Consider the following 12,969-nt stretch of genomic DNA (forward strand, 5'->3'; position numbering starts at 1 on the left):
TTGTCTCTTTTGTTCATTACAAAACATAATATGAAGAAATCTACAGCGACCATTGAAGTACTGATAAAATTGGTTGCTTAATGGAGTTTCTAATAAGTGGAGCAGAATTGTATTTGATTTAGGGCAGTACCTTTAAGACTGGAGGTTGCCTATAAAGCTGATCTAGGGTACAGTTTTCATTCTAATTGTACTACCAAAGCACTTTCACTTCTGAAGTAGTGCGTTAAGACATTGAAACACACAGAGCAACTTTACAACTTAACTCAATCAGTTTACATTTCAATTTCAGTGTTAGTCCTTCAGTGTTTTACAAATGCCAACAATGTGGGTGAGATTTTAAAGATAAATGTCAAATGGAAATAGTATCTCAAACGTTTCTGTGCAAGTGCTATTAACATTAAACTCTGGGAGACAGAACCCTTTTCTCTCAAGTACATTCTATAGACTTGGATGCTAGACAGTTTTTTGGCAGCTTGAAATCACAGGATAAGGCCCTAAGTGAGATGTAATGTGGTGAGTTTTCATTGGGAGCTGAGACCCTTTATCAGTTCTCAGAAGACACTTGACACCTTGCAGGATCTAGACCATAGTCAAAAATATCATGTGTATCTTGAGATATATTAACTTTAATATTGCACGTCTGTTAAATGCTCATTATCGATAGGAGTGTCAGATTGACTGCTTCCCCACATTCTGTTTTGTTATGTGTATATTCTTGGAATGTAGAACAAGTATCAACGTGCTTGTACTATCACTTCCATTGCTATGTCAAAAGATGTTTTTGTTTCTTTACTATGTGCACACATGTTGTCTTTTGATGGATTGAAATTAAGTTCATGATGCATGTCTTTTGTCCTGTGGAACTAGATTTGGTGTGGATGGGATATGACAGCATATGTGTCTGTGTTTTATCAAAACTGGAAGAATGTTCTAAGCACCTCTTTTTCCTCTTTTAATAGATTTAATTGAAAATATTTACATATCCTCCACAAGCGGGAGAGAACTTAAAATTCTTATGGACAGTGAAGTCCCTGAGCATAGGCCGCAGCTTGACAGCATCACAGTTTCTAAGAAACGTAACTGGCTACATCAGAGTACTCTAAAGGCCCCTAATCTGGAAGAAGAAAATATCTGTAAGAAAATGCAAGGAAATACTACCCATGTACCCAAATCGTCCAGTCCATTATCTGGACCTAAACTGCAACCGGTTCCTCCCAAATCACCTGCAGGACAGGAACATCCTGCAAGAACCTCTAGTTTTGTAACTGCCGTTCACCATTCTACAAGCCCTTCAGTTTTGAGAAATTGTACTTTAGACTTCAGTGAGGATAATGATGCAGATGATGAAGGAGAAATATGGTACAACCCTATTCCTGAAGATGATGAGCCTGATTTCCCCAGAGTCCATTGTTTTACTGGGAAAAACTCTGTTAATTTGGACTCCCATACCACCAGTTTCAAGATGTTGCCTGGGAATGACCCAATTAAAGTAATGGGGCACAATAAAGGCCTTCCATACTTCTCAGAATCTGCAGGAGACGATCAAATGACTCAGGCCTGTGAAATTAATCAAGCAGATTCCATACATTCCACAGCGTGTGTGCAGCTGCACAAGCAGAGTTTTGTGTGCAAGACTCAGAGTGCGACAGCAATAGAGGAGAGCCCTGCATTTAAATATTGTTCAGCAGGTAAGACAGATATGGAATATATAGATGTTACACTCCTGTCTTTATTTTTATAGGAAAGTTAAACATTAGGTTTTTTTGTCTTCATTGTGAACATTTCTATAAAGTTGATGAAAATTATGGCCTACATATTTTATAATCAACTTTCCAAAGTTGGGTACATAAAGTTAGGCACCTAATAAATGGCCTAACTTTCACAGGTGTTGAACACCCACAGATCACGTTCATTTGAATAGGAAATGCTAGTGCTCAGCCCCTTGCAAAATCAGGTCATTTATCTATATTCCTAAATATGAGTTTAGGTGCCTAACTTTAGATACTCAAGTTTGAAAATAATGGTAATTATCTACAGTATTATTTTTGGAGCCTTTAAAACACATTTCCGCTCTGAAAAGTGACTGTAAGAGAGGGGTTCCACATTTTGTATGTATTGAGCAAATTTGATCCAGAAATCATCATCTCAGATATAAAAAGATGTCCTTTTTAAACCCAGGTTACCAGCTCTTTGAATGGAGCCTGGAATCTGAAATATAAACTGGTTTGTTATGGCTCATATCTTGCCAACAATAAAAGCCAAGCTCACTCTGTAAACTTAACAATTCTATTGATGATGCACAAACACAACATATTTTGTTTTCTATGTCTTAGCCAATTCTAACCCTAGGTAGAACTTTAACTCTTGCTCTGTAACTGCTTAATTTCCTCAGAAGTCTCTTGTATGTGATTTTTATCAAAGGCTTTCTAAATGTCCGTATAAATGATATCAACCCTGTCTCTTTTATCTACTAGCTAGTTGAATCCCTCAAAAACTTCTAATAGATGGGAGAAGAACAATTTTCTTTTACAGAAGTTATGCTGGCATGTCCCTATTTATACTGTTCATCAATGGTTATGTCTATGCTGTGATAAAAGACCTGTGGCTATCCTGGGTTAGCAGGCTCAGGCTGTGAGGCTATAAAATTGCAGTGTAGATATTCGTCCTTGGGCTGGAGCCTGTGCCCAGGGACATTCCTCAATCCTCCACCCTGCCCCCAAGCAGGGTCCCAGAGTCCAGGCTCTAGTCTGAGCCTGGACATCTACACTGCAATATTTTTAGCCCTGTGCTGAGCCCCAGAAGCCTGAGTCAGCTGACTTAGGCCAGCTGCAGATCTTTTCTTGCAATGTAGACATACCTTAAGCATTTTATACTCCAGTTTTAATTATTATTTCAACTGAATATATAATTCAGTATTGTATTGAGGTTGGTGTCTGCCCCTAAAAAGGAATAACTTCTCATTGACAAGATTAAGCAACTTTCCAATCTTGACTTGTAGTATCATATTGAGTGAGCAAGAGAGGTGATCTGAGCATAGGAATGGGAGACAAGATACTCCTGAGTTCTAATTCCAGATCTGGTTCTGATGTACTTTGTCCCCTTGGACAAGTCACTTAATTTGACATCCTCAGTTTCCCTGTATAAAATGGGCATATTAATAGCCATATTGTGAAGATTAACTACTGGTTTTTTGGTAAAAACTTTGCAGATAAAAAGTCTGTGTACTAAGTTACTTTGCCCAAGTGTCTAAGTCACTGTTGAAAATGGGATTTAGGAGACAAAGTCACCTAGGGTATATCTACACTGCTTAAAAAAAGGCTGTGTCAGCAAGAATCATAGCCCTGGTCTACAGGCTGGGGCTTTTGCTATAGCACTACAGATAGCAGTGTAGACATTCCCTGCAGCTGAAGCTCAGGCTCTGAAACTCATCCTGTTGCCCCTTAGGTCACATACAGATTTTACCCTCTATAACCAGCCATTTGTGCCATGATGTACTGTCATGCATCCGACGAAGTGGGTATTCACCCACAAAAGCTCATACTCCAAAACATCTGTTAGTCTGTAAGGTGCCACAGGATTCTTTACTGCTTTTACAGATCCAGACTAACATGGCTACCCCTCTGATACTTGTCACATCTAGTAACCCACATTTTGTGCTTTTGTTTGGAAATGTAGTAGAGGTAGAAGCGTGTGTATGTGTTTAAGCTGTGAAGTGTATGTGAGGGTCTAGAATTTCCATTCAAGTTAAAAATATTTTGCTTTGTAGTCTGTATTAAATAACTGGTACTATTACATTTGATTGCAAAATGTGACGGAATAAGCAGACCAGTGCAGGGAAGCCCTACAAACAGACCAGTGCACTAGCCCTACAAACTGTGTTTGACTCCTTTAAGAGATTAATCTCTCAGTACATATGTGATTCTCAGCAACATTAATAGGGGTCACTTGCTCTTTTTGAAGGACTAAACCCTTTTATGTATTAGGCAAAACTGGTTACAGTTTTTCGTGTTGGAGAATCAGTTATATCCCTTCAGATTAATTTGCGCTTTGAACGTGTGTCTATATTGAAGTCTGGTTAAATTGATTATGTATTCCTCCTGTGAAGTTTACTCTGTATTGAGTTAATTAAACTATTTTAAAGCAGCTCTCTTTTTCTGTGTGCATTGAATAGTGATCACATTGACTGGATTAATTGATGATGAAGTGGGTCCCTGCTGTTAAGTAATTGGCTTTATTGTGGAGGAGTAGATAGTGCTTCTTTTAATCCAGTTAAGGTGTCTACTGTTATTTTCAGTCAAATTTAAAATGACAGTTCATCCAGACAAAATTACCACATGAAGGGCAGCAGATCTGATTTAACTTTATTTGTATTAAGGCAGAGTCTGAATTACACAAGCAATTGCTATGCAGTAGATAAATGTCTGTATCTTCATAGGCTCAAATACATCAAGCAGTATCTCTTGTCAAATGCCCCATGACTGTTTAGCAAGTCTGCTTTTACTGGAAAGGAAGATGTCTGAGCAAAGGGTACTGCTATAGGTTAAATACAAAAACAATGCTTTTATCTGTGTTCCTAATAACATCATTGGTTTTTAGTGTTAGGGTGTTCTTTTTATTAATGAGATATTGTTTTTATGACTGTTTTTCAGCAGAGATACCAATTGTTTTTGAATATTTTGTTTTAATTTCTTGAAAATGCTACAATGGTTTTGAAAACTATTCTTTAGTAAAACATAAACATTTGGATTTAATTACTTCTCAGCAGTCCTTCCAAACAGTGTACTGAATGGGCTTTTTCTTTAAATACTGTATCAGTATCTTGGGGCCTAATCCTGTAGATTCTTGTTTGCTTTTAGTTCTCGCTCATACAAGTAGTTCCAGAATTAGTAGGATTACTCACTTATGTACTATTCATGTGAATAAGGATTTGCAAGTTAATTTCCTTGATGCATAGTCCTGGCCATGCTTAATATTTTAACAGTTACTGAGCTACAGATATTAAATATTTGGATTTACTTATATTATATTTTCCACAAATCAAAATTGCAAATATAAAATTCTTATTAAAGTACTTTTAATTCTTTATGATAAAGTAATCCATTCTAAAAGTAACCTAGATTTTAAGTTAGAAGTGTGAGCTGATGCTTTGGAATCTGTAGGGAAAAAGTTTTAGTGGATGCAAATAAGTGGTTTTTTTGACCTGCATTTAAGGAGAAGTACATATGATGTATAGACTGAAAAGTCCTTTTTTCTAAACATTAGTATATACAAAATTCAAATTTCAAAATATAGAATTGTATACAAGTGAACCCTAACTGTACAGCTTATTCAGTGCTGCTATAACCTGCAAAATGTTGAAAAATGACACCTCTTTATAATAGTTTGCATCACAGAATTGTGAAACGTTACTTTGGAAGATTTAGGTACAATTTTTGGTGGTGGTTTTTAATATACTAGTACAATTGAAGCTGTGGTGTTGGGTCTTGGTCTAAAAGACATTAGAATAGCTACCTGTAAATGATGTTTCTTACTTGTAATGAGGGCCACAGATCCATGACATTGGGTCTCTGTCTATGCAGCTTTGGAGGCAGGCCAAACCTGTCTGTCATTGGAGTCACAGCTATCCTGCCACCTTTGAGAAACTGCCATATTTTTGTCTGCTGCTTCAACACCTCCCTGCTGCAGAGCAGCTTAAAAAATGGCTTTAAATCTCCAGGTTGTCACCATCTGCCTTTGCTGGCAGAGGGGGTTCCCTTTCTCCCCATAGTCCATCCCTTCTCTTCACCAAAGCAGAGTGCAGCATGGCAGAGAAGACTCCGAAGACACAGAAAGCCAGACACTGTGTTTACTGCACTGCACTGTTGATTGAGTGCCTGCAGGGAGATCTGTGCCTGTTCTGTGGAGACTCGGGCCCCTCTCAAGCGGATCTGTGCTCACGTTGGGCCACTGCAGAGATTCCTCTTATCCCTCCCTCCATTATTTCTTATCCACCCTTCAGTAAATGTATCTTTTTCCATGATGACTGAGCAGATTCAAAGCAGGCTTTTCAAGAGGCCAAGTAGTCAAGACAGTTACTGCCATAGGTGTAAGCCTGGAAGGATAAAACTATCACATGGGATCAAGGACTGTTCAAGGATCTAGTCCAGGGGTAGGCAACCTATGGCATGGGTGCCGAAGGTGGCACACGAGCTAGTTTTCAGTGGCACTTACGCTGCCCAGGTCCTAGCCACTGGTTTGGGGGGGCTCTGCATTTTAATTTAATTTTAAATGAAGCTTCTTAAACATTTTAAAAACCTCATTTAATTTATATACAACAATAGTTTGGTTATATATTATAGACTTATAGAAAGAGACCTTCTAAAAATGTTAAAATGTATTACTGGCACGTGAAACCTTAAAGTAGAGTGAATAAATGAAGACTCAGCATAGCACTTCTGAAAGGTTGCCGACCCCTGATCTAGTCCAAACCAGAGCGCAAGCACAGGATAAGCTGGCAAGAGCTCAGGGCAATCTGATAAGGTCTCGAGGCTCTGCTCCCATGTCTGGGCTCTTCTCTTGTGCTGATCATGACAGGCAGAATGTCTTATTTCAACAGAAAAGGACGATGAGTTCTACAGTCCCTCGGAGAGAAGCTCACCTCCTGATGACTTGGGCAAAGGAGAGCCTGCAGTCAGTTCTCTCCCTTTATGTCCAAGGGAAGATTGAAAGTTATAGCCAACTGGCTCAGCAGGCCAAAATGAGACAATCCCAAGTGGGAACTACTATTACTACTAATAAATCTACTAACTCAGTGTATTCTAGGGCCTGGTAGAGGTTTACCATCATCCACACATCTGCAGATTCTTGAATTTCTTCAAGACGGACTCAGGCTAGGTCATGCAGTTCAGACATTCAGAGGTCAGGTGGCTGCTTTGACTAGCATTCTTAGTGCAGCAGACAAGTAGTAGATTTCATCTTATCCAGATGTCCAGCATCGTGTGGGTGTGGTAAGTTTTTGTTTGTTTGTTTTGGAGTTGCATCTTTTCTTCCTCCTCCTGAAGTACGGAGAGTTCTTTTGCCGGCTCTTACCTGGTTCTCAGTGCCATTACAGATCCATTTGAATCAATTGTGAAAGTGTCTTAATTACTTTCTAACACAACCTTTTTGATAGCCGTCTTGTTAGTTTGCAAACTGTCTGAGCTGGGACCTCTTTTCCTGGAACTTCATCGCTGCACCTTCTATAAAGAAAGTGGTACTAAGAATCAACCCTGTTTTAATGTTGGAGATTAACCCCAGGTTCCACAGAGCATAGGATATTATCTTTCCATCCTTCCGTCCAGCTCCAGTACCTTCCACAGAGAAACTATGGCATACTTTGGGTGTCTGCAGAGCTCTCAAAGTCTCTATATTCAGGAAGGAAGGAAAATCAGAAAGGAAAATGCTTTTTATGTTTTATTATCCAGTGTCAAAGGGTAAGAAAGCTTCAAAATCTTCCATTTCCAAGTGGCTAAGATATTGTATGTCAGAAACATAAAAGTGTGTGTATATAATATAATTATAATTAGGACCCTACCAAATTCATGGCCGTAAAAAAAATCTGATTTCCCCCATGAAATCTGACTATTGTAGGAAAGACCAGATTTTACAGAGTTGGGCAGCCAGAAAGTGGCAGCTGCTAGCCAGAGCCCAGCACTGAAGGCAGCGCTGCTGCTGGAAGCAGCACAGAAGTGAATGCAGCATGGTGTGGTATTGCTACCCTTACTACTTCTGCACTGCTCCTGGTGGTGGTGCTGCCTTCAGAGCTCAGTGCCTGGCCAGAAGCTGCCCAGCTCTGAAGGCGGCAGCCCAGAAGTAAAGGTGGTAATACCATGACCCCCTCGCACAGTAGGCTTGCGACCCCTCCCCCTCCCAGGACCCTGTTTGGGGTTGGAAACCCCACAGTTACAATACCGTGAAACTTCAGATTTAAATATCTGAAACTGAAATTTATGATTTTTAAAATTCTATGATGGTGAAATTAACCGAAACGGACTGTGAATTTGGTAGGGCCCTAAATATATTACAAATTTTTTTTAAAAAAAGTTTACTCCCAACTTCTAATAGCAGAGCTTTTTCCTCAAAGCTATGGCAGCTTCATGGGCAGAAAGACCTCTTACGAGCAAAAGTGGAAAGCAGCCACCTGGTCATCTGTTCACACCTTCTCCAAATTCTACAAGCTGAACATGCTATCGTTGTCTGATGCTGCCTTCAGTACATGGGTGCTCCTCACTATAGTATCTCAGTAACTATTAAGAAAGAGTTACCCCCACCCCTTTCCATCTGTATATGACTGTATATAGTCCACACACACACACAGTGGGCACAGCTGTGAAAATTCCAGTGTCATGGATCTGTGGACCTCATTATGAATAAGAATAGGAAAATGTATCCCTTATCTGAAAATCTCCTTTTTTGGAGCAATGAGGTCCACAGATCCATCCCCCCTTTGGCTGTTAATTGGTATTATTAATTGGCACTCAGCTTCTCATACAATGAATATCTTGCTCTGTAGGATGATTGTCATGTTTAGTCTTAATGCTTAATTTTCCTTACCATGTATTTTGTTAGTTTGCCTAGGGCCATGGAAGTGTCTCAACTGGCAGAGGAGGAGCCTTACCTAGCCTGCCACTGATTTGGTAGGTTTTGGTCTGCCTCCAAGGCTGCCTACATGGGAGACCCAATGTCATGTGGGCCTCATTACTCTAAGAAATTAAATTTTCAGGTAAGGCACAGGTACATTTTCCTATTCTCCATCTGTGTTATAACAGCATGATGAAACTTCTGGGTCAGTCACTGTTTGATTTTGGGAACATCTTCACTGCTTAAAAAAAGGAGAGATATGTGTTTATACCAAGATAGCTGACTCAGTGTAAAATCCTAGTGGGTAGTCTTGTGGATAGTGACTGTAATACCAGGTTAGCCTGGGATGCTGTAGAAAGGTCCTACTGCTCTGTATTGATAGGACACCATCAATCTTGATGTGCTAAGCTTCATGCTGTCCCCACAGCTCCCTGATAATTAAGGTAGTTGAACTCTGCAAAGGAAATGGGACTGTGTACCATCTTTTTCTTGGGTGGTGCTAGAACAAAAGGAGGGAAGCCAAGTCAGGCAGAACAGAGGAAGTTGGATTCAAGATCAGACGGGGCCATCGTGATCATCTAGTCTGATCTCCTGCACATTGCAGGCCACAGAACCTCACCCACCCACTCCTGTAATAGACCTCTAACTGAGTTACCGAAGTCCTCAAATGATGGTTTAAAGACTTCAAGTTACAGAGAATTCACCATATACACTAGTTTAAACCTGTAAGTGACTTATGAAGAAAGTGTTACACCTCCTTCCAATAAATTACAGATGGAAGAGGGATTCCTATCTTTTCTGTGTACTTGAAGCAGATTTGTCAGAGCTTCCGAAGGTTGAGGGCCTAGTCATATGTGTATGTCAGGCATCAGTTGACAGCTCAGCCTTACAGGCAGAAAAGGCAGATAGACCCAGCAGCTCGAGTTGAAGTAGCTATGATGTCCCTCTTTCTTGGATTGTGATTTGTGCTAAATAACCCTTTTTGTGACCTGGCTGTCACAAAGGAGTAGGAACTGATTTTGCATCTTACACTGTGAAATTAACAAGAAGAACTGGGTCTGTCAGGAGGCAGGGTGGGGTCAGAAGGGCATGCTTGTAACTTATATGGATAAAGTGACTGACCCAGATGTTCCAGACTGGTGTATGAGAGCTGGAGAAGCATTCACATATGAAAAATTGGCAGCAAACTCATCCTAGTTTTGTAGATTTTCAACATTCAAGTTTGGCTAGTGAGCTAAACTGCTATTATACATCTGTTTCTTCCTCTAGTGAAATATTACTTAAGCTGTATGGTGCTCAGCAAAAATCATTATTGTAATGGAAGAGCAGGCAGTTCAGCCAGTTTACTTGCATTATGTGCCTCTGGAGACTCTAGCCACCACCTCTTTAATTACGGACTACTTAAAATAATTCACTCTTAATCTATTGGGGCAGTGGGTAGCTAGGATTGCTGAGTGGACGGGTTTATCACAGCCTAGTTGCTATCAGAACACAGTCTCCTCTCAGGAAAGGTTTTTAACTCCTAATAAAAGCAGCAGGGGGAGATTTTTAAACCTGTAACAACCTCTTTACTCCCACACTTTGGGTCATCAGCAGGAATTGAGCCCAGAACATTTAGCTAGATCTCATAAAAAAATGGTAGTTGTCATAGGGGGAAAAAATATTAGTCCATAGGTTTAAAGAAGGAATAATTTTCCATTTATTTGAATTATTTGCATATATTTAATGCTCACTTCCTTTATTAAAAAAAAAATAGGATTTTGTGTTTTTCCCTTCTGTCTCCTTTTCATTTCGCCAAAGTAGGCGGAAATCATAATGTCCTTATTTCTTAACCTATGTTGTTCAAATTTGGGGAAGCGCATGTTCTTCATTAGAGGCTGTTTATACTTTAGCTTTTTTACATCAAAACAGGTTTGGAGCTGTCTGAGCATAAAAAGACTTAATGGGCCAAATCTTCAGCTTGTGTAAATCAGTGTAGTCTTATTAACTTCAGTGGAGTGATGCCAATTACAAGAGGAGAGGATCTGGCCCAACATTTTTGTGTGGCTTATGACTTAAAAGAATACTGTGTGGGGGGTTTTCCCCCGGCTTGGATATCTTACACCAGAATTGCTTTGTATGTGGATGTTTTTGTTTTGATTTGCTTATAAACATTCCAGATTTCATCAATGGGCTGAGAAAAAGCATGAGAAATCCAAATGTAAAGGAAAATTTGTTAGAAGCCACTGAAAAAGCTGTCTTTTTTTTTTTTTTTTTTTTTTTTTTTTTTTTTTTGAAGAATGGTATGGTTTTAACTGTAGTGTCTGTACCACAAAGCTTTATATGAACTTAAACAGATGTTTTCAGGATTATATGTATCATGCCTACTAAGATAAGTATTCCTGGAAAACTATAGGAAAAGATTATACTGAACAGAAGTTTTATTTCAGTAGTAGTTTCAGGTTTGCATTGGAGTTATATACTTGGATGTTTGTTTTAAAATTGTAATAGCCTGTTGTCCAGTTATCCATTCACCTTAACTAATTACTTATAAAAAATTACAATTTTTTTCTGGTAAATTTTAAAGCACATGTTACACCTTTAAAACATCTGAAAATGGAGGAAAAACTTGCATGTAAATCAGGGCAATCAAATATTATGCCTTTAAAATAATATAACTTGTTGGCAATCAGTCTGACAGAGATTTATATAGAAAGACAAGATGGCTGAAGTAATATCATTTATTGGACCAGCTTCTGTTGATGAAAGAGAGAAGCTTTCAAGTTTCTAGAATCTGAAGAAAAGCTCTCTTCTCCAGGTTAAAGTGAGCTACCTTATTCCCTTAGGGCACAGTTGTGTAGATGTAATTTCATTAGGACTAACCTGAAGGACTGATGGACACTGATTCTGAATAAAAAGCTGAGATGAAAAGTATCTGAATTTATAAAGTACTGCAATTCCCATGGGCTACTTGCTTCTTTTCAGTTATGAAAAAGGCTTTTTAACTTCTTTCAATTGCATTATTGCGCAAACCTAAACATTTGCTTTGTTAATCAGAGTCAGTAAATAACTCATTGAAGTAATCACGTACAATGCCAAGTCATTTTTGTTCAATATAGTGTCCTTCCAGGAAAACTTGCAACCAGTCTAATATAAAACTGTAAATCTCTGATTTGAGTTGTTCTGCAAAAAACATCTTTTTCTCTCTCTCATGCTTATGAAGCCAACAAATAAGTGTATAAAGCTGATTTGTATAGAAAACATAAGTAATGGCTTTCAATTTCATTATTTTAACTTGACTGTTTGCAAAAGTTCAAACTTACTGAAAAAGTCTGGTGTGTTGTGCAGTAAAACAAAGTATTTTGTTTTTTTCATGGTGATGCCTTGGTAGTCATTTAAACAGCAGGTGCTTCGTAGATATAATTTCCTCCTGCCATACTTCCTGCGGAATATTTTTCAAGTGTAACAGGCATGATCATAAGATTCTGATTGGGTGGTAGTAGGAAATTAGGATTGGGTTTACATAACAACATTCTATGATTTGTCATACTATATAGGTAACCAGAAGCAGTTTATTTCCTTAAGCAATATTACATGAAAGCCATATAGAGTGATCTGTACTGCAGAGTAAAAAGTTGTTAGATTTAGACTGTAGTAAGGTTACATTCTGCAGATAGTTAAAAGCTGTTTAGTATACTGTTCTGAAAATCACGAGCATACCTTAGCAACTTCCTGGCTTTACTGGAAAAACATGTGGCTTAATACTCATTGAAATACTGGCCTGCATAATAGTTGACTGTTAAAGTTTCACTCAGCCACATATTTCATTTTAACTGTTCAGTGCTGAATACAGCAGAATTTGGACACATAAAAGTCAGAATGTTAGATTGACTCTTCTGTTCTAATGAAACTGAGAGAAGTTTAATATGTTGGCTTGCTTTTCTAAGTCTGTGCCAGAGACTTCTGACAGGAAGGGAAGATTAATGATAGCAGGCTAAAGCATGGTACTGCTTACTATAGAATGCTTCAGGCCAGCCCACCAGTGGGACTGCGCTGTGATTTGCAGTACAAGGGAAAGCTTTGTCCAGTTTTATCAAACACCACATTTCTTACTAGCTGCTTGCCAGAAAAACACAGCAGGCATGCTAGAAAAAGTTCTTTCCCTGTAAGGAAACTATTTCAATGGGACACAGCAACTGAGGAAGCAAGAAAATTCATGTATTCTGCTGGAAAACAGATCTTATACACTATTTTTCAGAACTGGAAATTTTTTTACTATCAGGAACCTTTTTTGGGAAAAAAAATTGTATATGTAAAAATTATCAAAATGATACTCAAGTTAGTCCCCAAAAGTTAGATTTTTTTGTAACATCTGCAAAAATAAATTAAGAA

At 38.6% G+C, this 12,969-nt stretch overlaps 1 protein-coding gene across 3 annotated transcripts in view; it reads left to right on the forward strand.

Moving 5' to 3' along the window:
• Positions 1-12,969, forward strand: part of SYDE2 (synapse defective Rho GTPase homolog 2) — a 47,502-nt gene that overhangs the window by 6,140 nt on the left and 28,393 nt on the right. For all 3 annotated transcript variants that reach the window (XM_050962095.1, XM_050962097.1, XM_050962096.1), the window contains exon 2: positions 960-1,688. In XM_050962095.1, the coding sequence (XP_050818052.1) occupies positions 960-1,688 (729 nt within the window). The remainder of the gene's footprint in view (positions 1-959; positions 1,689-12,969) is intronic.

This window comes from Gopherus flavomarginatus, chromosome 7 (genome assembly GCF_025201925.1).
Source record: "Gopherus flavomarginatus isolate rGopFla2 chromosome 7, rGopFla2.mat.asm, whole genome shotgun sequence".
In the NCBI taxonomy this organism is placed as follows: Eukaryota; Metazoa; Chordata; order Testudines; family Testudinidae; genus Gopherus; species Gopherus flavomarginatus.